The sequence below is a fragment of the Rhinatrema bivittatum genome, chromosome 1, assembly GCF_901001135.1.
Source record: "Rhinatrema bivittatum chromosome 1, aRhiBiv1.1, whole genome shotgun sequence".
NCBI classification, from domain to species: Eukaryota; Metazoa; Chordata; class Amphibia; order Gymnophiona; family Rhinatrematidae; genus Rhinatrema; species Rhinatrema bivittatum.
This window is the reverse complement of record NC_042615.1, coordinates 653,797,628-653,820,626: the sequence shown is the minus strand read 5'-3', so window position 1 is coordinate 653,820,626 and position 22,999 is coordinate 653,797,628. Positions and strand designations below refer to the sequence as shown.

At 43.1% G+C, this 22,999-nt stretch overlaps 1 protein-coding gene across 4 annotated transcripts in view; it reads left to right on the top strand.

The window, feature by feature from the left end:
* The window catches only part of SLF1 (SMC5-SMC6 complex localization factor 1), a 358,950-nt gene that overhangs the window by 142,620 nt on the left and 193,331 nt on the right, over nt 1-22,999 (top strand). For all 4 annotated transcript variants that reach the window (XM_029573230.1, XM_029573211.1, XM_029573221.1 and 1 more), the window contains 2 exons: nt 14,658-14,824; nt 20,274-20,414. In XM_029573230.1, the coding sequence (XP_029429090.1) occupies nt 14,658-14,824; nt 20,274-20,414 (308 nt within the window). The remainder of the gene's footprint in view (nt 1-14,657; nt 14,825-20,273; nt 20,415-22,999) is intronic.

Here is a 22,999-nt window from a genome sequence, read left to right as displayed (position 1 = left end):
TTACCATCTTGCCCAGAATTGGAACAAGGCCAGGAAACTCTACTGGAAGAACCAATTCCGGGACCCTCCGGTATTCCACTTCCACCCAAAGTTCTGCCTCAACAGATGACTCACTATGACACTTGGTCTGACACAGACACTAATACTTCTTCAGAGGACTTCATGTCAGACCCCTCTCACCTGCTGCAACAAAACAGTCGCCTCCAGAGGACCTGTCCTTTCCAGTTTTCATTCAGGAAATGGCGGAGTCTATCCCCTTCCAAATACATACAGAACAAGATGTAGGGCAGCAAACTTTAGAGATTCTCCAGTTTGTGGATCCCCCAAAGCGCTCTATGGCTATTCCTGTCCACGACATTCTTTTACAACTGCAGCAAAGATTATGGGAACACCCATGTACAATCCCTGCAGTCAATAGGAGGATAGAATCCACTTACCTCGTGCAACCTACAGCTGGATACCAGAAAACTCAACTACCCCCCCATTCTGTGGTGGTAGAATCCGCACTAAAGAAATCCAGAAGATCAAAAACTCATTCCTCAATGCCTCCAGGGAAAGTTAACTGATTTCTCGACCAATTGGGGCGAAAGGTTTTCCAAGGGTCAGTGCTGAACTCCAAGATCTCAGCATATCATTTATATATGACCCAGTACCAGAGGGAAGCTCTGGAAACAAATGGAGGAATTTATACCACATCTTCCCACACAGTACCAGGAACCTGCACAATCTGTTATAAATAAAGGTTTGGATGCAGGAAAGCACAAGGTTAGAGCAGCCTATGACAGCTATGATACCGCCTCTAGAGTAGCTGCATCTGGTATCGCCGCCAGACGCTGGGCCTGGCTAAAGGCCTCTGAATTACGTCCTGAAGTACAGGACAAACTTGTCGATCTTGTCGATCTACCCTGTCAAGTAGATAATCTATTTGGCTCTAAAGTGCAGGAAGCAGTTTCACTGTTAAAAGATCACACTGAAACTTTACGACAATTGTCCTCACTTCCACATGACTCTACTACACATACCACCAGGCAGCCTCCACGTAGAGACTACAGACGTCCTTTTTATAGTCAACGAAAATACTATACCACCGCCACCACTAGGCCACGACAGCCTAGGTCTCAACAGAGACCACAACAAAGACAACAAAGGACAACAAGACCTCCGCCAGCTCCACAAACTGGCCCGGCAACTGGTTTTTGAAAGTCTATCCAGAGAACAAAGCCTCTACATCAGTCCCCACTCAGAAATACCAGTGGGAGGCAGACTGTCTAACTTTTACACCAACTGGACATCAATCACATCGGACCAATGGGTCCTCGCCATAATACATCAAGGATACCAGCTCAATTTCAATTCAATCCCTCCAGATTTTCCACTGAAACACTCTCATCTCAACGAAGATCACACTCTTCAACTTCAACTAGAATTATCCACCCTTTTGAAGACCAGGGCTGTCGAGCGAGTGCCCCGGGCTCAGCAGGGCAGAGGTTTCTATTCCCGGTATTTCCTCATTCCAAAGAAAACCGGAGGCCTACGTCCCATCCTAGACCTCAGAAATCTCAACAAATTTCTGAAAAAAGAAAAGTTCAGGATGGTTTCTCTAGGCACCATGCTTCCGCTTCTTCAAACAGGGGATTGGCTTTGTTCTCTGGATCTCCAAGACGCTTACGCTCACATCCCAATATTCCCTCCTCATGGCAAGTACCTGCGCTTCATGGTGGGTCATCAACATTTCCAATACAGAGTTCTGCCATTCGGCCTCGCCTCTGCTCCCAGGGTGTTCACCAAATGTCTGGCAGTAATAGCAGCACACTTGCACAAACAAAGTGTTCATGTCTTTCCATATCTAGACGACTGGCTCATCAGAAGTCAGTCTCAAGAAGGAGTTCTAACTTCTTTAAAACTCACCATTACACTCCGTCACAACATGGGATTTCTTATCAATTATCCAAAGTCAGATCTTCTTCCTTCTCAGTGCCTTCAATTCATAGGAGCAGAATTGAACACCATCCTCGCAAAAGCCTTTCTTCCCGACGATCGGGCACAAACTCTTTCTCTGTTAACAAAGTTCATCTAGTCAAAGGAAACTGCCACAGCTCACCAACTTCTAACATTGCTGGGTCACATGGCATCCACAGTACAAGTAACTCCTATGGCAAGGCTTGCCTTGCGAATAACTCAGTGGACTTTAAAATCACAATGGATCCAAGCCATTCAACCACTAAGTTTTCCAGTTCAAATCACACACCAACTACGCTCATCTCTACATTGGTGGCTCAACAAAGACAATTTGCGCAAGGGCCTATCCTTCCAGCAACCAGTCCCACAAATAACGTTAACTACAGATGCATCCACCTTGGGTTGGGGAGCTCACCAGACACTCTCCAAACTCAGGGGACTTGGACAAAACTCGAAGCAACATTTCAAATCAATTTTCTGGAGCTTCGAGCTATACGTTATGCACTGCATGCGTTCAAGGACTGCCTTTCACACAAGACTATTCTAATCCAAACGGACAACACAGTTGCCATGTGGTACATCAACAAACAGGGAGGTACGGGCTCATATCTCCTTTGTCAAGAAGCTGCACAGATTTGGGGCTGTGCCCTGAACCACTCAATGTTTCTTCAGGCCACTTATCTGGCAGGCATTCACAACGTAGTGGCGGATTGACTCAGTCGTCACTTCCAACCACACGAATGGTCCCTGGATCCCTCATAGCGACCAGAATATTCCAATGTTGGGGACAACCAACAATAGACCTCTTTGCGTCACATCTGAACCACAAAGTAGACAAATTCTGTTCTCTACACAAACGAAAGAACCAGCCAGCCAAGGACGCCTTTGCTCGCCCTTGGAACTCAGGCCTACTATACGCGTATCCTCCGATACCACTCATAACCAAAACTCTAGTGAAGCTACAACAAGACAAGGGGTCCATGATACTCATAGCCCCGTATTGGCCTCGACAAGTATGGTTTCCCACACTTTTAGACCTCTCAGTCAGAGATCCCATTCACTTGGGAATAGCTCCCACTCTCATAACTCAGGATCAGGGTCGGTTGCGCCATCCCAACCTTCAATCCCTATCCCTGACAGCATGGATGTTGAAAGCTTGATTATAAAACAACTCAGTCTTTCCAACGACGTATCTCAGGTACTTCTAGCTTCACGTAAACCTTCCACTAGAAAAAACTATTCCTCTATATGGAAGAGATTTACTCTGTGGTGCAGGGAAAAGAGCATAGATCCTTTCACATGCCCCACCACTTCTCTGCTAGACTTCTTATACCATCTTTCAGACTCTGATCTCCAGACCTCATAAGAACATAAGAAAATGCCATACTGGGTCAGACCAAGGGTCCATCAAGCCCAGCATCCTGTTTCCAACAGTGGCCAATCCAGGCCATAAGAACCTGGCAAGTACCCAAAAACTAAGTCTATTCCATGTAACCATTGCTAATGGCAGTGGCTAATCTCTAAGTGAACTTAATAGTAGGTAATGGACTTCTCCTCCAAGAACTTATCCAATCCTTTTTTAAACACAGCTATACTAACTGCACGAACCACATTCTCTGGCAACAAATTCCAGAGTTTAATTGTGCGTTGAGTAAAAAAGAACTTTGTCCGATTAGTTTTAAATGTGCCCCATGATAACTTCATGGAGTGCCCCCTAGTCTTTCTACTATCCGAAAGAGTAAATAACCGATTCACATCTACCCGTTCTAGACCTCTCATGATTTTAAACACCTCTATCATATCCCCCCTCAGTCGTCTCTTCTCCAAGCTAAAAAGTCCTAACCTCTTTAGTCTTTCCTCATAGGGGAGTTGTTCCATTCCCCTTATCATTTTGGTAGCCCTTCTCCGTACCTTCTCCATCGCAATTATATCTTTTTTGAGATGCGGCAACCAGAATTGTACACAGTATTCAAGGTGCGGTCTCACCATGGAGCGATACAGAGGCATTATGACATTTTCCGTTTTATTCATCATTCCTTATCTAATAATTCCCAACATTCTGTTTGCTTTTTTGACTGCCGCAGCACACTGCACCGACAATTTCAATGTGTTATCCACTATGACACCTAGATCTCTTTCTTGGGTTGTAGCACCTAATATGGAACCCAACATTGTGCAATTATAGCATGGGTTATTTTTCCCTATATGCATCACCTTGCACTTATCCACATTAAATTTCATCTGCCATTTGGATGCCCAATTTTCCAGTCTCACAAGGTCTTCCTGCAATTTATCACAATCTGCTTGTGATTTAACTACTCTGAACAATTTTGTGTCATCTGCAAATTTGATTATCTCACTCGTCGTATTTCTTTCCAGATCATTTATAAATATATTGAACAGTAAGGGTCCCAATACAGATCCCTGAGGCACTCCACTGTCCACTCCCTTCCACTGAGAAAATTGCCCATTCAATCCTACTCTCTGTTTCCTGTCTTTTAGCCAGTTTGCAATCCACGAAAGGACATCGCCACCTATCCCATGACTTTTTACTTTTCCTAGAAGCCTCTCATGAGGAGGGGCGCTCTCGAGCAGCGCACAAAATGGCTGCCCACTGCTAGAGCTCCGAGCTCCCTCGCTCCTCTTTTCATATTTTGGACGAACCAACCCATTATTTTTTTTGGTGCAATAAGGTTTTGTTTTATACTAATTATGGCTGCGAGCAAAACGGGGAAAATTGAAGCCGCTTTCGCCTCCGCTGGTGGCACAAAGCGCCAGAAACAGAATCCTCCGACCCCGGACAAGGCAAACGCTACAAAGAATATGGCGTCGGCGGACTTGGTACTAGCGGAGCTAAAACAATTAAAGGACATGCTCCAACTCAACATAGAAACCACTACCGCTGTACGCTCTGACTTACAAACCTTATCAACTCGCATGGATGGGTTTCAAACACGGCTCGATGATACGGAAACGCAGGTATTTTCTCTCCTTCTCACCACTGCGTCACTCCCCGGCCTAGCAAAAGATATGGCGCAGCTTAAGCGTGAAGTTGAAGATCTTTCTAATAGGAACCGCCGCAACAACATACGGATCCTGGGGATACCGGAGGGTCGGGAAGGTAATGATCTACTTGCGTTTTTGGAGGCACTAATACCAGCGTGTTTAAAAATATCTTTCGAACCCCCCTTGGAATTGGAACGCGCCCATCGCATTCCTTCTAGGCCTCTCACAAATTCTAAATATCCTAGGCCTATCATTTTCAAAGTTTTGAGATATCCCCAGGTCCTCCAAATCTTCAATGCGGCTCGGACTACCGCTCCTATAACTTATCAAGGCTCCAATATTTTGTTTGTTCCAGACCTAGCCAAAACTACTGCGGCTAGACGCAAACTTTTATTGGGCATGCGACCGCGTTTACAGGCGGTGGGAGTGAGATATGGACTTCTCTACCCGGCCCAAATGAGGGTTACCCATAATAATCGTACTAAGATCTTTCAAGATCCTCAGGAATTGGATGTTTTTCTAACCGCTTGTGATGCTGCGTCTTCAATGGTAACCTGAACGCTTTGATACAGCCTGTTGTTTTTCATCCAGGTGCCGGGAATATTGGTGTGCCCGCCTAGTGGGTCACCATTCAGACTGGTCAAATGTTCTCAATTGCTGGGATTTGTCTGCTTATTGTTCTGTCTACTACATTTGATTGCCCTTATTTTTCTTTTTACATGGTTCCGGTTAGGTACATGGCGACGTAACTGCTTCATGTTCCTAAAGGAGCGAGGGCAGTGGGCTGTTTTTTGGCCTGCCTTGAGGCTCATTTTCTCTTTTCCAAGGACAGTGTATATTAACACTGTCCCCTATTGCATTGCTCTGAGGTCCCTTTATACAGTAGACATGGGACATCGTTCTGTTTTGTTTTTACTCCTTATTTTTTTCTTCGTTTCTATGTCTTTTTTCTTTAAGAGGATATCATTTTTCTTCTCCTACAAGATGCCTGTTAACTGCACCCGAGAGGCCTATTGTGAGGACACTCATGGACTTTCTACATTTTATCATCTATGATGGCGACTACTATCTCCTCATTCAAAATAGTATCTTTAAATGTCAACGGTTTCTCACACCCAATCAAGCGGCGGAAAATTCTTACATATCTGCAATCGTTAAAAACGGACATTGCTCTGTTGCAAGAGACGCACTTATCGGCTACGGAATTGCTTAAACTTAAGCAGCAGTGGGTAGGACACGTCTACTACAGTCCTGCTGTTAAGAAAAAACGGGGCACCGCTATTCTTATTAATAAGAAATTGGCAGTCTCGGTCTCTGAGCAACTATCGGACCCAAACGGTCGCTGGAACCTTATTCGTCTCACCATACAAGATGAGGAATTTATTCTTCTGAACATATATGCTCCTAATCTTGATGATCCAAACTTTTTTCAAGATGTTTTTGGTAACCTATTAAAGATTGCTGCAGTTCCATACATAATTGGTGGTGATTTCAATCAGCCTATGGACCCTATATTAGATAGGCAATCAAAGGTGCGATCTTCTGCTTCTAAAGCAACTAAGACTCTACAACATCTTCTTTCCACTTATGGACTTGTGGAACCTTGGCGTCTGCTCAATCCTACTGGAAGAGATTTCACTTTCTTCTCACCGCCTCACTCTTCGTACTCACGTATAGACTTTTTTCTACTAAATAAATCTCTCATGCCTCGGATTATGGATGTCACTATTCATTCCATCCTCGTCTCTGATCATGCGGCAGTCTCCTTAACTTGTGATTTAACTTACCCTGCACTGGTTCACAGGCAATGGCGTTTCAATTCAGCTCTCCTGGAGGATCCGGAATTCAAACCTCTAATGGAGCAGCAGATGAAGGAATATTTCCATCTTAATTCTACTCACGATGTGTCTGCTGCTACCATTTGGGAGGCATTTAAGGCAACGATTCGGGGAGGCATCATCAGTTTTTCTATTCGACGAGCCAAACGGCTTAAAGCTGAGTTGCTCTCCCTTCAGCAACGGGTGGCTTCTTTGGAATCGGAACATATCCGACTCTCAACAGCAACTTCTCTTACGGCTTTAATCCAAGCAAGGTACCAGTATAACCGTTTGCTTAGCTCTCAAGTTCAATTACACATCTCTCATTCCAAGGCACAATACTACGCTGGAAATAACAAATGCGGTCATCTCTTAGCTTCTTACCTTAAGAAGAAGTCAGAAAACAAACGTATTACCAAGATCCTCTCTCCGTCTCACACTCCCCTAACGCAGGACTCTGATATTCTACAAGCTTTCAGTGACTTTTATGCCACTTTATATCAATCTGAAGTTACTCCGACAGCAGATATGTTTCAAGCCTTCTTTTCCAATCTTGGACATACCACTTTAACTCCGGTACAAATGGAACAATTGGATTTGCCTATTACTGCTGCAGAGATTGTATCCGCCATTCACTCCCTGGCCCCAAGAAAGGCGCCTGGCCCCGACGGGTTTACTGCAGATTTTTACCAATCCTTCCAGGACATTCTTACTCCGCATCTCTTTGATTATTTTTCTGCTTTTCTCCTTAATGAGACGTCTGCTACTTCTTTTTCTCAAGCCTATGTTGTGGTGCTTCCAAAGCCGGGAAGAGATGATACCAATTTAGCAAATTACCGTCCCATTTCTCTCTTAAATACGGATTATAAAATATTCACGAAAATACTGGCTACTAGGCTATCTAAGTTTATGGGCGTCTTGGTAGACCCCGACCAATCAGGTTTTATTAAAGATCGCCTGATCTCCAATAACACTAGGCTTTTTTTTCATATACAGCAACTGGCTTTCTCCTCCACTACACCCGCGGTGGCGGTCTCATTAGACGCAGAGAAAGCCTTTGATCGTGTTGAGTGGCCTTTTTTATTTGCTGCTTTGCATTGGTATGGTATAGGTCCCATGTTTTTAAACTGGATTAAATATTTGTATACTGCCCCACAAGCTTATCTTTACCTCAATCAGCAAAGATCTCCCATTTTCTCCCTTCATAGGGGTACGAGGCAGGGTTGCCCCCTGTCACCGTTACTCTTCAACCTGGCTTTGGAACCACTACTTCTAGCTATTAGACAATCTAATGTTATTCCCGGTATAACAGTTGGCTCTGTCGAATTTAAACTCTCAGCATATGCCGATGATGTATTGTTATTTCTACGGGACCCAGAAAGTTCACTCCCTCACCTTTTTGACCTAATCTCCACTTACTCGTCCCTATCGGGATTCAAAGTTAATTGGCATAAAACGGAATTACTTCCACTTAATTTTTTGGCCTCCACCTTGGATTATACGAGTCTACTAGTGCAAACGAAATCCTCGAAACTTAAATACCTAGGAGTCTATTTTTATATGGACCCAAAAGAGACGGTACTACACAGTGAATTGACTATATTACGCTCCCTTCAAGATCTTATGACAAGATGGTCTCCCCTCCACCTTACTTGGTGGGGTAGATTAGATACCATCAAGATGATATTAGCTCCTAAAATTACTTATATTTTAAGTATGTTGCCGGTTTTTTTTTCATCTGATTTTTATAAACGGGTGGACAGGTTATTATCGAAATTTTTATGGAATAACAAAGCCCCCCCGAATAGCTCTTATTAAACTTAAGAGAGTCAGGGATCAGGGTGGAGTGAACTTTCCGGATTTCTACTCTTATCATTTAGCGTTTATGTTACAACAAGGTTCTTATTATTTTGAATATGATATGGAGAGACCCACCCCTCGTTGGTTACTTCTTGAACAGGAACTTCTGGCTCCTTTCCCTCTTTATTGTTTTCCTAGTATGACACTGCACAAGTCTCACATGGCTAATAATATTCTGAGATCCCTGCATAGGGCCTTTCTGGAAGCCGACGGTTTGCACCCGTCGTCCTCTGTGGGATGGAAGCTATCTCGCCATACTTCCATTTGGAACAATTCACTTCTCACAATTGACAACAAGACACTTAATTGGCACATATGGCAAACGAGAGGCATTTGGTTACTTTCTGCTTTGGTCTGCGATGGCAAAGTGATACCTTTTTCTCAACTAAGTGAGACCTTTGGGCTCCCCAGCTCTCAACAATTTGCTTATTGTCAACTACGTGCTGCTCTACATGATATTGTTCCAAGAACTGATTGGTCTGCTCGACCATCCTACTGGTGGACTTTTTATCAAAAGTATGTTGAACAAGGACATTTGGCATCTCGGTTATACAAATCCATAATATGTTTCTCTATTCCGGCAAAGGATTCTCTAAGATCTACATGGGCCGCAGACCTTGGTGTAGACATAACTCCCGCCATGTGGAACTATGTTTGGTCTATTTCCACTCGTATATCGCTTTCTTCCAGTTTGACACAATCATCCTTTTTTGCCCTGCACCGGGCTTACTGGACCCCATGGAAACTCCATAGGGCTGGTATTTTAGATTCGCACAAGTGTTGGTCCTGTGCATGCCCGCACGCTACTTTATCACACATGCTATACGATTGTCCTTTTGTCCTCAATTTTTGGAAACGGATATGGGAAAGGATTTCGTCCATCTTGGAAATAGAGATACCTATCTCTTATTCCCTTGTAGTGCTTAGGGGTGCACATCCTTTACTAATGCTATCCTTGCCACATCGTAAGCTTTTGGATTTTTTACTGCTAATTGGCCACCATACTATTATGTCAAACTGGAAACGTAGTGATCTGATGTCTGAACCGCTATGGTGGAACATGGTTAGTATGTATTCTAAGTATGAACGGGCTATGGCTCTCAAATACGGTAGACTTGGTAAGTGGTCCCAAGTGTGGAAACCGTTAGACGTCTACATAAATTCTATGGGAAGTGCTTCTGTACCTTGCTTATGAACGCAGATTACTCTTTCTCTCGGGATGCAGTATGTTAGCTATTTTACTCTGTCAGCTTCTGATGGGTAATATCTCCTTTCTCTTCGGATATCCTCTTTTCTTCCTCTCTTTCTGCTGCTTTACTCTTCTCTTCTCTTGTCTTTTCTTCCTTTCTTATCTCTTTTTTTCTTCTTTTTTCTTCTTCTTTTCTTTTTTCTTTGAATAGCAATCTATGGCGGCTATCAGCCTTTACTATGTTATGGTTCAGAAATAAGACTGTACGCTTCTATGATGTTGTAATAGTGGCTGTATCTACTTGTTTCATAATTGGTTTTTTGTATCATGTACTGCCATATATTGCTTGAAAATTTAATAAAAACTGTTTAAACATAAAAAGAAGCCTCTCATGAGGAACTTTGTCAAACGCCTTCTGAAAATCCAAGTATACTATATCTACTGGTTCACCTTTATCCACATGTTTATTAACTCCTTCAAAAAAGTGAAGCAGATTTGTGAGGCAAGACTTGCCCTGGGTAAAGCCATGCTGACTTTGTTCCATTAAACCATGTCTTTCTATATGTTCTGTGATTTTGATGTTTAGAACACTTTCCACTATTTTTCCTGGCACTGAAGTCAGGCTAACCGGTCTGTAGTTTCCCGGATCACCCCTGGAGCCCTTTTTAAATATTGGGGTTACATTTGCTATCCTCCAGTCTTCAGGTACAATGGATGATTTTAATGATAGGTTACACATTTTTACTAATAGGTCTGAAATTTCATTTTTTAGTTCCTTCAGAACTCTGGGGTGTATACCATCTGGTCCAGGTGATTTACTACTCTTCAGTTTGTCAATCAGGCCTACCACATCTTCTAGATTCACCGTGATTTGATTCAGTCCATCTGAATCATTACCCATGAAAACCTTCTCCATTACGGGTACCTCCCCAACATCCTCTTCAGTAAACACCGAAGCAAAGAAATCATTTAATCTTTCCGTGATGGCCTTATCTTCTCTAAGTGCCCCTTTAACCCCTCGATCATCTAACGGTCCAACTGACTCCCTCACAGGCTTTCTGCTTCGGATATATTTTAAAAAGTTTTTACTGTGAGTTTTTGCCTCTACAGCCAACTTCTTTTCAAATTCTCTCTTAGCCTGTCTTATCAATGTCTTACATTTAACTTGCCAATGTTTATGCTTTATCCTATTTTCTTCTGTTGGATCCTTCTTCCAATTTTTGAATGAAGATCTTTTGGCTAAAATAGCTTCTTTCACCTCCCCTTTTAACCATGCCGGTAATCGTTTTGCCTTCTTTCCACCTTTCTTAATGTGTGGAATACATCTGGACTGTGCTTCTAGAATGGTATTTTTTAACAATGACCACGCCTCTTGGACATTTTTTTACTTTTGTAGCTGCTCCTTTCAGTTTTTTTCTAACAATTTTTCTCATTTTATCAAAGTTTCCCTTTTGAAAGTTTAGCACGAGAGCCTTGGATTTGCACACTGTTCCTTTTCCAGTCATTAAATCAAATTTGATCATATTATGATCACTATTGCCAAGCGGCCCCACCACCGTTACCTCTCTCACCAAGTCCTGTGCTCCACTGAGAATTAGATCTAAAATTGCTCCCTCTCTCGTCGGTTCCTGAACCAATTGCTCCATAAAGCTATCATTTATTCCATCCAGGAACGTTATCTCTCTAGTGTAACCCGATGATACATTTACCCAGTCTATATTGGGGTAATTGAAGTCTCCCATTATTACTGCACTACCAATTTGGTTAGCTTCCCTAATTTCTCCTAGCATTTCACTGTCCATCTCACCATCTTGACCAGGTGGACGGTAGTATACCCCTATCACTGTAGTCTTCCCTGACACACAAGGGATTTCTACCCATAAAGATTCAATTTTGTATTTAGTCTCATGCAGGATGTTTATCCTGTTGGACTCTATGCCATCCCGGACATAAAGCGCCACACCTCCTCCCGACTGCTCCTCTCTGTCATTGCGATATAATTTGTACCCCGGTATAGCACTGTCCCATTGGTTATCCTCTTTCCACCATGTCTCTGAGATGCCAATTAAGTCTATGTCATTATTTACTGCTATACATTCTAATTCTCCCATCTTACTTCTTAGACTTCTGGCATTAGCATACAAACATTTCAAAGTTTGTTTTTTGTTTGTATTTTTATTCTGCTTTTTAATTGATAGGGATAAGTTAGAATTTTTTAGCTCAGGTGAGTTTTTAGTTACAGGCACTTGGACTACTTTTCTAATTATTGGAACCTCACTGTCGGGATGCCCTAATTCTAATGCATCATTAGTATCCTTTAAAGATACCTCTCTCCGAACCATGCGCTGCTGAGCGACTGTTGGCTTTCCCCTTTGTTCTAGTTTAAAAGCTGCTCTATCTCCTTTTTAAAGGTTAGCGCCAGCAGTCTGGTTCCACCCTGGTTTTGGAGCCCATCCCTTTGGAAGAGACTCCCCCTTCCCCAAAAGGTTCCCCAGTTCCTAACAAAACTGAATCCCTCTTCCTTGCACCATCGTCTCATCCACGCATTGAGACTCCGGAGCTCTGCCTGCCTCTGGTGACCTGCGCGTGGAACAGGGAGCATTTCAGAGAATGCTACCCTGGAGGTTCTGGATTTAATCTTTCTACCTAAGAGCCTAAATTTGGCTTCCAGAACCTCCCTCCCACATTTTCCTATGTCGTTGGTGCCCACGTGTACCACGACAGCCGGCTCCTCCCCAGCACTGTCTAAAATCCTATCTAGGTGACGCGTGAGGTCCGCCACCTTCGCACCAGGTAGGCATGTTACCAGGCGATCCTCACGCCCACCAGCCACCCAGCTATCTACATTCCTAATAATCGAATCACCAACTATGATGGCCGACCTAACCCTTCCCTCCTAGGCAGTAGGCCTTGGGGAGATATCCTCAGTGCGAAAGGACAATGCATCACCTAGAGAGCAGGTCCTTGCTACAGGATCCTTTCCTGCTACACCTGTGAGAGTACATTTAAGTGCAATTTCTGCTTACCATAACAAAATAGAAAATGCACCAGTCTCCACACAACCCCTCGTCACGAGGTTCATGAGAGGTTTAACTCACCTTAAACCACCAATTCGACCACCTGTCCCAGAGTGGGATCTGAATTTGGTTTTAAGAAGACTAATGCGTTCCCCTTTCGAACCCATAGATTCTTGTGATCTTAAATTCCTCACATGGAAGACTATCTTCCTCATAGCCATTACATCAGCTAGGAGGGTCCGTGAACTACAAGCACTCGTCACTTACGAACCCTATACAAAATTCCTCCATGACAGAGTAAATCTGCGAACACATCCAAAATTCCTCCCCAAAATAGTTACGGAATTCCACTTGAACCAATCCATAGTTTTACCCACATTCTTCCCAAGGCCTCATTCTCACCAAGGAGAACAGGCTTTACATAACTTGGACTGTAAACGTGCTCTGTCCTATTATTTAAACCGCACTGCAGTTCACAGGAAATCCAATCAGCTCTTTGTATGTTATGATCCAAACAAATCAGGCAAACCAGTGGGTAAACATACTCTATCCAATTGGCTAGCAGACTGCATACAGTTCTGTTATGAAAAAGCAGGCCTTCTTCTCCAAATGCGAGTAAAAGCACACTCAGTAAGAGCAATGTCAACCTCAGTAGCACACTATCGTTCAGTGCCAATCCTTGACATATGTAAAGCAGCAACATGGAGTTCCCTTCACACCTTTGCAGCTTATTACTGTTTGGACAAACAAGGATGACAAGATTCAGCATATGGACAATCTGTCTTAAAGAACTTGTTTCCAGTTTAATCCCAACTCCTTCCACATCCAATCTGCTGTGGTTTTCAGCTGACTCATTTTCACCAACAATACTTCACTGTTGCTTCACTACAAAATGAGTCAGCCTGTAGCTTGCTAATCACCCATATGTGAGGACTAGCATCCTGCTTGTCCTGGGATAAAGCAAAATTGCTTACCTTGTAATAGATGTTATCCCAGGACAGCAGGATGTAGTCCTCACGAAACCCACCCGCCACCCCGCGGAGTTGGGTATGTTACCTTTTATTTTATTTTTGCTAAAGCTTATTGCTACATACGAGACTAGAGAGAGACCCCTGTGGCAGAGAATATCATGGCATGCTCAGTGGCCACACAGTGCCAGTCAAAAGTGTCTAGAATCTTTGACCAAAAGTTTTCCCGCAATAGGGCTCAGTCAGTGACGTCACCCATATGTGAGGACTACATCCAGCTGTCCTGGGATAACACCTATTACAAGGTAAGCAATTTAGCTTTTCATACATTTGCTTCTCATTATTGTCTAGATACTGACTCTTGTCATGACAGGAAAATTGGCCAGTCTTTGCTAAAGAATCTTTTTAACTTCATAAAAATTTTGTTTATGCCCCTCCCATTTTTGTATGAGTTGTCTCAAGGAGGGTATAGATGTAAGATTTCAGGATAACTCTTAGCTTGGGAGTCCCCACAAGTGTGACTGATTCAACTTGCTTATCTAGGGAGAAACCAGATGGTTACCTTGTAACTGGTATTCTCTATGGACTGTAGAATAATCAGCTACATATGGTCTTCCACCTCCTTTTGACATTCAAAAATGTTTTCCTTCTAAGTTTTCATATATGATTGAGAGGGCCTTGCAGCACTCTATTGTGTGGTACCAACCATGCATGAGCAGAAAGGCTTTCTGGGCTATTTTTAGCACTGTCTGTTAATACCATGTGTGTAATTGATTATTTTGTTACTCTTGGATAACTCCAGTTACAAGTAGGCTATTTTGTTTTCTTGTTTCCACAATAGGGAAATCTGAACATAAATTTGTTAAGCCGAATATTTGATATTTTCTACACTGTCCTTCATCTTCACCCTCCCTGGAAGTCTGATTCTATGCTGAGGTATTACTTGGACCTTCTTCAGTGCCCTGTGTGTACGAGAGGAACCTGGTCTCTGATAGAAATGCTTGTGAGGTAGGAATTGGATTTTTATTTCAAAGTATTAAAGAAACAACAGTTAAATGAGCAGTAGCAATATTTTTTAATGTACAATATGGATGAAAAGTCAATTTTTCTTTCATCATAGATGAATATAATTGTCAGGGTCACACCAGATCAAAATTATTGTAAAAAAGACACTTTCTCTATTTGTGACTACTTTTTGTCTAAATAAGTGGCTCTCAAAATGTGCATTTTTGCTGTATCCTAGGTTCACAGATTTTCAAAAGTAATAGTATATGGACATAAATGTCAATAAAAATGTTTTGCTTCTGTGAAAATTCTGTGCATAATATTTTAAAATTCTGCATATTTGTCAAAATAATACAATTTAATTACTCTGAGTAATAATTTTTTTCTTTATTGCAGTTTAAATTATCATTCAGATGCAGGAGTTTTATTTTTTGGTGAAGAATGCCCCAGAAATATTACGATGATACATCGGTAGATAGTGGAGATCATCTCCAACCCATCATTTTTCCTTTTCTCCACTCTCATCTGCTCTCAGCACACACACTCATATTTTCTGACTCTCTCTCTTTCCCCCAACAGCCAACACACACACACCATCCCAGGCTTGTCTGACCCCATTACTCTCCCTTTCCACACTTTTTAACTCTACTTCTTGCTCTCTTCTACCCCCTATTCCAATTGCTCATTCATTCTCTCCCTTCTCCCTCACAGGCTTTATTCCGCCATTTATTCTCTTCTGGCTAATTCAGATATTTAGAGTTGGTTGAATAAGTTATTTGGCTAATTCAACACATAGCCAAGAACAGGGTTAAAGTTATCTAGGCACGTGTTCCCAAATAACTTTAATCTTAACTGGCTATATGCAAAGAATATAACCAGTTAAGTAGTGATGGAAATTACAAAATAAAAAGAAACTAAGCAGCCCTACCTGCCCAATTCCCACCCCACATGTCAGCCCTTTGCGGCCAAGCCTCCAAAATAATTAAAAAACATTATGGGACTATATGTCCATAAAGCCTGCCTCCCTCCCCAAATTAGCAAAATGGAATGATAAGAAAGGTTCCCTCCAGAAGTGTCCCCCACCCTCACTCTAACTCAACTCGAACTCTGCAGACTTATGCGAAGCTCCCCAAATGCCATACTGTGGAGGGAGCTCAAAATAATTGTCCAGCTACCAGCATTGCTATCAAAGTATTAAGTATTGCTTTTACAGCAACACTGGATGATTGTTCCAATCACCTGACCGCAGTAAGGGGTTTGAGGTATTTGGGTTTCAGAGGAGAGGGGAGAGAGTGACTTTCTTGAAAGGGCCTTCCTTATTATATTTTGCTAATGTGGGGGATGGAGTGAGAAGAACAGCTTTTTGGGTCTATAGGGCCGCAACATTTTTTGTGGGTGGAGGATTGGTTGCAAGGGCTAATATTTGTTTTACTGGGGTGGGAGATTGGCCTAGTTGGTTTACTTGTTTTCTTTTTTTCCATTGTACAAACCAGCTTTCTCCATTGACAAGCAAGGCTGAATTAACCCATGACATGTGAATGATGACTTTTGGTGGCACCAAATGGACCCATCTTTCCAGTTCAGTAAAATTGTACTACAAGCATGTGTGGGAATTCCTAAGAATTTGCTATCTTGTGAACCCCTCAGTTATTTTTTGTCCAAGCATCTCCACAGACTACTTTCGCATTCTCATTTTTAATTTTTGCTCATTGCCTCAGCAGTCCCTCAACACACATGCAGATATATATTTAAAATAAAGAAAGATGTTGAAATATCTGGTTCCACAGTGGCTTCAAAAACTACATCTGTGGCTGCAAGGTGTCTGTCGTTGATGGCCATGACATCTGTTACATTTGTCTGAGACCTGACCACGACTCTGATAACTGCTACAGTTGTGGCATCTAGATCCCAATTAAACAGGGTCTGGAAGATGTAGGAGCTCAACAGGTCTGTAAAAAGACAGTTATTCTTCCTCTGGGTGCGGGACCTCCTCTGACTTCCTCTGTGCCAAGTCAAACAAAGGCTGCTTTGGAAGGGTTCCCCCTCCTGTGGTGCCAGATTCCAGATCTGCTGTAGCTCCATGGTCAAACAAGACATGGATGCACCAGGCATAGAAACCAGCACTCTCCATGACATACTCCCGAGCCACGTCTCCCTCCCAGGGCTCATCAGCACCAAAGAAGAAGTGCTATTCAACTCTGTGAGAACCACAAAGAGCGCTCCATGTGGTTTACTTGGATTTCAGCAAGGTTTTTGATACAGTCCCGCATAAGAGGCTCATAAAAAAAAGCCTTTCCAGACCCCCAACTGATCCTTATCTCACCGACATTTTACTAGCAGACTTCACCAGTACACTGTTAACAATTACCTTCACAACTAAAATCCTACAGCATTGTAAATAATTGCTCTCTCTGTTAAATTCCTATTGCCTTCTTTTCTGCTCCCAGTTGTGCACCTCCCTGTTTTATTGTAACTGCAATTTTCTAACCACGCACCTGTTAAAGTTTATTGTATTTTCACTTTGGTTTCTCACCCCTTATTAAATGTAAACCGGCATGATGTGACACTTGTCATGAATGTCAGTATAACAAATACACTAAATAAAATAAAATAAATAAAATTAGACGCCTGAGAGTGGGTCCCAAGGTGGTGGACTGGATTACAAATAGGTTCACTGACAGATATGAGCAAGTAGTGGTAAATGGAACCTATTCTGAAGAAAGAAGAATAAGGATTTCCTCAAGGATCTGTTCTGGGGCCGGTTCTGTTCAGTATCTATGTGAATAATATTCTGGAGGAATTTAAAGGTAAAATGTGACTTTTTGCAGATGTCCCTAAGCCCTGCAACAGAATGGACATATCTGAAGGAACAGAGAAAATAAGATGTTATCTAAAAAAACCTCAAGAAGTGGTCGAAGGTTTGGCAGTTGGGATTCCATGCCAAGAAGTAAAGAGTCAATCATTTCGGATATGGCAATCTGAAGAAGTTGTATGTATTGGGGGGGGGGAGGGGGGGTGCTAAAGACTCATGACCACAAATTGGAAGAGATACCTTGGGTAATAGTGTCTGAAGGTGGTGAAACAATGTGACAAGGCAGTAGCTAAGGCCAGAGAAATGCTGGGCTGCAGTGAAAGAGTCATAACTAACAGGAAAAAGGAAATAACGCCCCTGTACAGATCATTGGCGAGGCCTCATCTGGAATACTATGTTCAATTCTGGAGACATATTCTCAAAAAAGAAAAGGACAGAATGGAAGTGTTACGGCCTCCTTATAGATAGTAGTGGAACCACAGTTTAGACCGCTTACCTGGTGGATGGAGAGTCGGGAACCAGGGTGTAAGCCCGGATGTTGATAGATAATTCCGGTCGAGGCAGGCAGCAGGTAGAGTAGTCCAGTAGGCAGTCCGAATCGGGGCAGGCAGCGATCAAACAGGAACCAAGCAGATAATCCAAATAGGCAGGCAGCAGGCAGAGTAGTCCAGTAGGCAGTCCGAGTCGGGGCAGGCAGCGATCAAACAGGAACCAAGCAGATAATCCAAATAGGCAGGCAGCAGGCAGAGTAGTCCAGTAGGCAGTCCGAGTCGGGGCAGGCAGCGATCAAACAGGAACCAAGCAGATAATCCAAATAGGCAGGCAGCAGGCAGAGTAGTCCAGTAGGCAGTCCGAGTCGGGGCAGGCAGCGATCAAACAGGAACCAAGCAGATAATCCAAATAGGCAGGCAGCAGGCAGAGTAGTCCAGTAGGCAGTCCGAGTCGGGGCAGGCAGCGATCAAACAGGAACCAAGCAGATAATCCGAATAGGCAGGCAGCAGGCAGAGTAGTCCAGTAGGCAGTCCGAATCGGGGCAGGCAGCGATCAAACAGGAACCAAGCAGATAATCCGAATAGGCAGGCAGCAAGCAGAGTAGTCCGATAGGCAGTCCGAGTCGGGGTCAAAAGGCAGCGAAACAGCAGCTAATCCCACAGAAGAGTCCAAGGAACCAATGTGGCCGAAGCAGAGAGCCAGAGACACTGCTCTCTTTAAATAACCCTTTTTCCCGCGCAAATGCGCCTCTCCCGGCGTCTGACGTCAGGGGGCGTGACCATCCCCCGAATCGCGCGATGCTTTGTGCCTTGTTCCGTGCCGGAGTGCTGGCGCGCCTGACGCAGGAAAATGCCCCGACCACCACCGGGCCGCGGAGAAGACGCTACGATGTCCGTCCTGCTGCTCCCCGGATCCTGACTGATCCCACCCGCGCGCTGCCCTGCTCTATCCCGCGCGGCCGAGGTAACAGGAAGCAATCCAGAGAAAGGTGACCAAAATGTTAAAATCTGTACAGCAAGCAATTGAGATGAGACTGAAGGAGCTTAAAATGTATATTCTGGAAGAGAGAAGAGACAGGGAAGATATGATATACAGACTTTCAAATACCTGAAAAGAGTTAATGATTCGCAAAAATCAAATTTCTTTCAATAGAAAGGAAGCTATAAAACTAGAGGTCACTATATAAAACTCCAAGGAGGAAGACTCAAGAACAATGTTAGGAAATATAAAGTTAGGAAGTGTAGATAAGTTATACTTCCACTTAGTTCTCTTCTGATGAAGCTTTTGATTTTAAAATAAGTGAATATGCTGGTTTTTGCAACGTAGGTTGTTGTTGTTTAGTGCATTGAACTTAGTCATGTTGACTTGTGCTATCACTTAATTCTATATATTGAGGCATTCAGATTTTTAAAGTTTTAGATGTCATCTTCCACAAATGATTTTAATTTATTTTATCGTGCAAGATGGATATGCAGCTATAAAATTACTGAAAACTGTTCCATGTCCAACACAGCTATATGAGACGGACATCTAAAAATTCCCCTGATGCAGATCCTTTTTTGAAACACCGATCCTTATCGGGGTATAGTGTTTGAAGATATTCTGTGTGGTTTATACTCAGGAATGCATTTGAAGCCAGACAAGTGATTGATTTTATTTGATTAAAAATGTTATAAAAATACAAAGTTTTAAATTTATGACGACAGGTGTGTGTGTATGCATATACAAGCCAGTGTGTGTGAGCTTGTGGGTGCTTGTGCGCACCTATGTGCGTGTGCCTATGCCTGCCTGTACCTATGTGTGGGAGCATGAGAGACAGGGCTTCACAGACAGAGCATATTAGTGAATATTACCTAGTGTTGCTTGGATTGTCTGGTTAATAGCAGCTTATGTGTGATTGCACCTTTATTTGTGTGTGCAACAGAATTTTGTAGACAGAGCATATTGCGTTTGCACAGTGCACTTTCCACTGTTCCGAGCACCACTTAGTGGCCACAGACAGTGTCACCGACCAACGCAAGACATTTAAATATATATATATATATATATATATATATATATATATATATATATATATATATATAAATAGAATAGATGATAAGTTAGAAAGAAAAGAATGCACTGACTTTGAGATGGATGTCTTTACAGGTCTTGTCTTAACAGTAAATGCTTTTGCCATGCAATCTCTAATCAAGAAATGGAGCTTAAGGAACAGAAGATTGTTCATGAGACTCTCCTGAAATTTGTCCTTGATGTAGTTCAAGCTGAAGTGCAAGCTTTGAGTGAAAGGTGAGAAGTGGTAAAAAGAGGGTAGCTTTTTGTCCAAAATAAGTCATTCAAATCCTCTTTTTTTTTCAGCACTTTGATAGTACACAGCAACGCTTTTTCACCCTATAGATACAGAAACTTTAATGATCTCCACTGTTAAGTCTTTCAAACTGTTTTATGCCCGGTTTTGATTAATGTATGTTGTATACTTTCGTTAGTTGGTTACTTTATTTCATATACTGTCTTTAAATATACATGAAGGCAGCTTTCAAAAAATTGCAAATACATATAAGCATAAAAATACAATAAAATACTCTTAAAACAAAACATTTACAAATGACAACACACATACAAACATCAGTAGAAGAAACATTATCAAAAGAAGATAAAAAGGCTGAATCCACAAAAATAGTCAGAATACCACAGACATAATCATAAAAGTTACTCATTTCAGCATAAAATCGGCCCATTCAATTAAATATAGTTCTGGTTATCTTTGGCTGCACTAAGGGATGCACAAAGGAATAGTACCCTTTGGCGTGAACCTGTCAAGCTGGGTCCTGCTGAGACAAGTCCTTAAATGTTCTATGCTGGCTGGGAGTCCCTATCACCCACAGAGGGGAGGAGCATCTGGTCGGTGTCAGCAGATGATGTTCGCAACTGTCCAAATTCTCCCTGCAGAATAGTATCAGGCATGAGTAAAATGGAAAGTGCAGAAATTGATGGAGGCAAGTTTACAGTCCTACCTGAGGCAACCTTTAAATTCTCAATGATGGTGGTCCATGTCACCCATGGAGGGGGTGGGGCTTCTGGTCATCGACAGATCAGATCACCAGTAGTCTGAATTCCTCCTACAGAAGAATAACTGTAGGCAGCTCACATAAGACCTATTTAATAATGGTGTTATCCCAGGACAAGCAGGATGGTAGTCCTCACATATGGGTGACATCACTGAATGGAGCCCTATCACGGAAAATTTTCTGTCAAAGTTTCTAGAAACTTTTGAGTGGCACGCTGAGCATGCCCAGCATGCCATGATCCCTGCAGCCACAGGGGTCTCCCTTCAGTCTCTTTTTTTCCGCGTTGCTATTAGCTCTGTCAGTTCTCTCACAAACCTTTCCTCATGGAAAAATTGATATTTTCTGTCAAAAAATACCCTACACGGGTCTCCCTTCGACAACCTGTTCAGTGAGTACTGTTTTTGGTCATTTTTTTAGTCGGTCCCTGTTACCTCACTTCAGTATCCACACACCACCAACCGTTACCCGGCCTTATTTTTTACCATGGCCACGGGATTTAAGAAGTGTCCAAATTGCCCCCCGAACGATGTCAATAACAGACCCATAGGACATCTGGTACTTTGCCTGGGATCAGGCAACGATGTCCGCGCATGTTCCACCTGCGCTCAGATGACTCAGAAGGGCAGGCATGTCCGACTGGACAAAATGGAGGAACTTTTTAAGAAAATCTCTCCATCGACATCTTCACAGTCGTCACCGAAGAAGATTCCTTCCTCCACTGAAAAACATACAAAAGAAGAAGTCCGGAGACCGTCCGTCTCCATCTCCATCGGGATCTTCGATAGCATCGTCCTCTATCTCTAGCAAACAGCATCGAGAGAAGCAACGCCATGTTCATCAATCCGACTCTGTTCCATCCGGAGAACCGGTTACCGCATCGGCATCGATGGCTATCGAGTCGATGGCAAAGCGGGCCCGGGTATAAGAGCCGTCCTGCCCCTCTGTACCTGAGAGACTGAGGTGCTCTCCACCGGGATCGGTGTTGGAGATTGTGCCACCACATCCAAATGTGGAAGAGCCACTAGCGCCAGTCTTACCTTCTCCTGTGATAGTGGATCCGGTCCCAGACTCTAGGGAAGAAGTGACTTCCATGATTCAACAGGCAGTCATCGAGGTTTTTCAAAAATTGCAACCTTCACCAACACCAACGTTGGCACCAACACCGGAGCCATCAGTACTGGCACCTCTGCTCAGCAGACTCTGTGCCTTAATCGGTGCCTTCCCACAGCCTGTACCAAAACCGTCGATGAATCCTCCGATGACTCCATCCATACCATCGATGGATCTTCTGAAAATTCTGCCAATACTACCGATGGATCCTCTGATGACTCCAGCTATACCCATTCCAGGCTCATCGGAAGAAGATGATGGGGATTCGGATCCCTTACCTGGTCCATCGGGTTTACAAAACTGCAACGATGCCAAAGTATCCTCTTCCACAAGACACTCTGCATCCACCGGGGTCCCATTTCCAACCCCACTACTGTCCTTGGGAGGACGTTGACACAGATACAGAAGACCTTGTATCTGAACCTTCTCCACCAGAAGAAAGAAGGAAGTCCCACCAGAGGACCTTTCTTTTGCAAATTTCATTAAAGAAATGGCAGTTACTATTCCTTTTGAGCTGGTTACAGAAGAGGACACCAGACATAAAACGCTGGAGGTCCTCCAGTTTGTGGATGCACCCAAGGAAGTCATGGCTATACCAATCCATGAAGTGCTCCTAGATCTCCAGCACCGCCTATGGGAGCATCCCTGTTCTGTGCCACCTGTTAACAGAAGAATGGACGCAACATACCTGGTCCA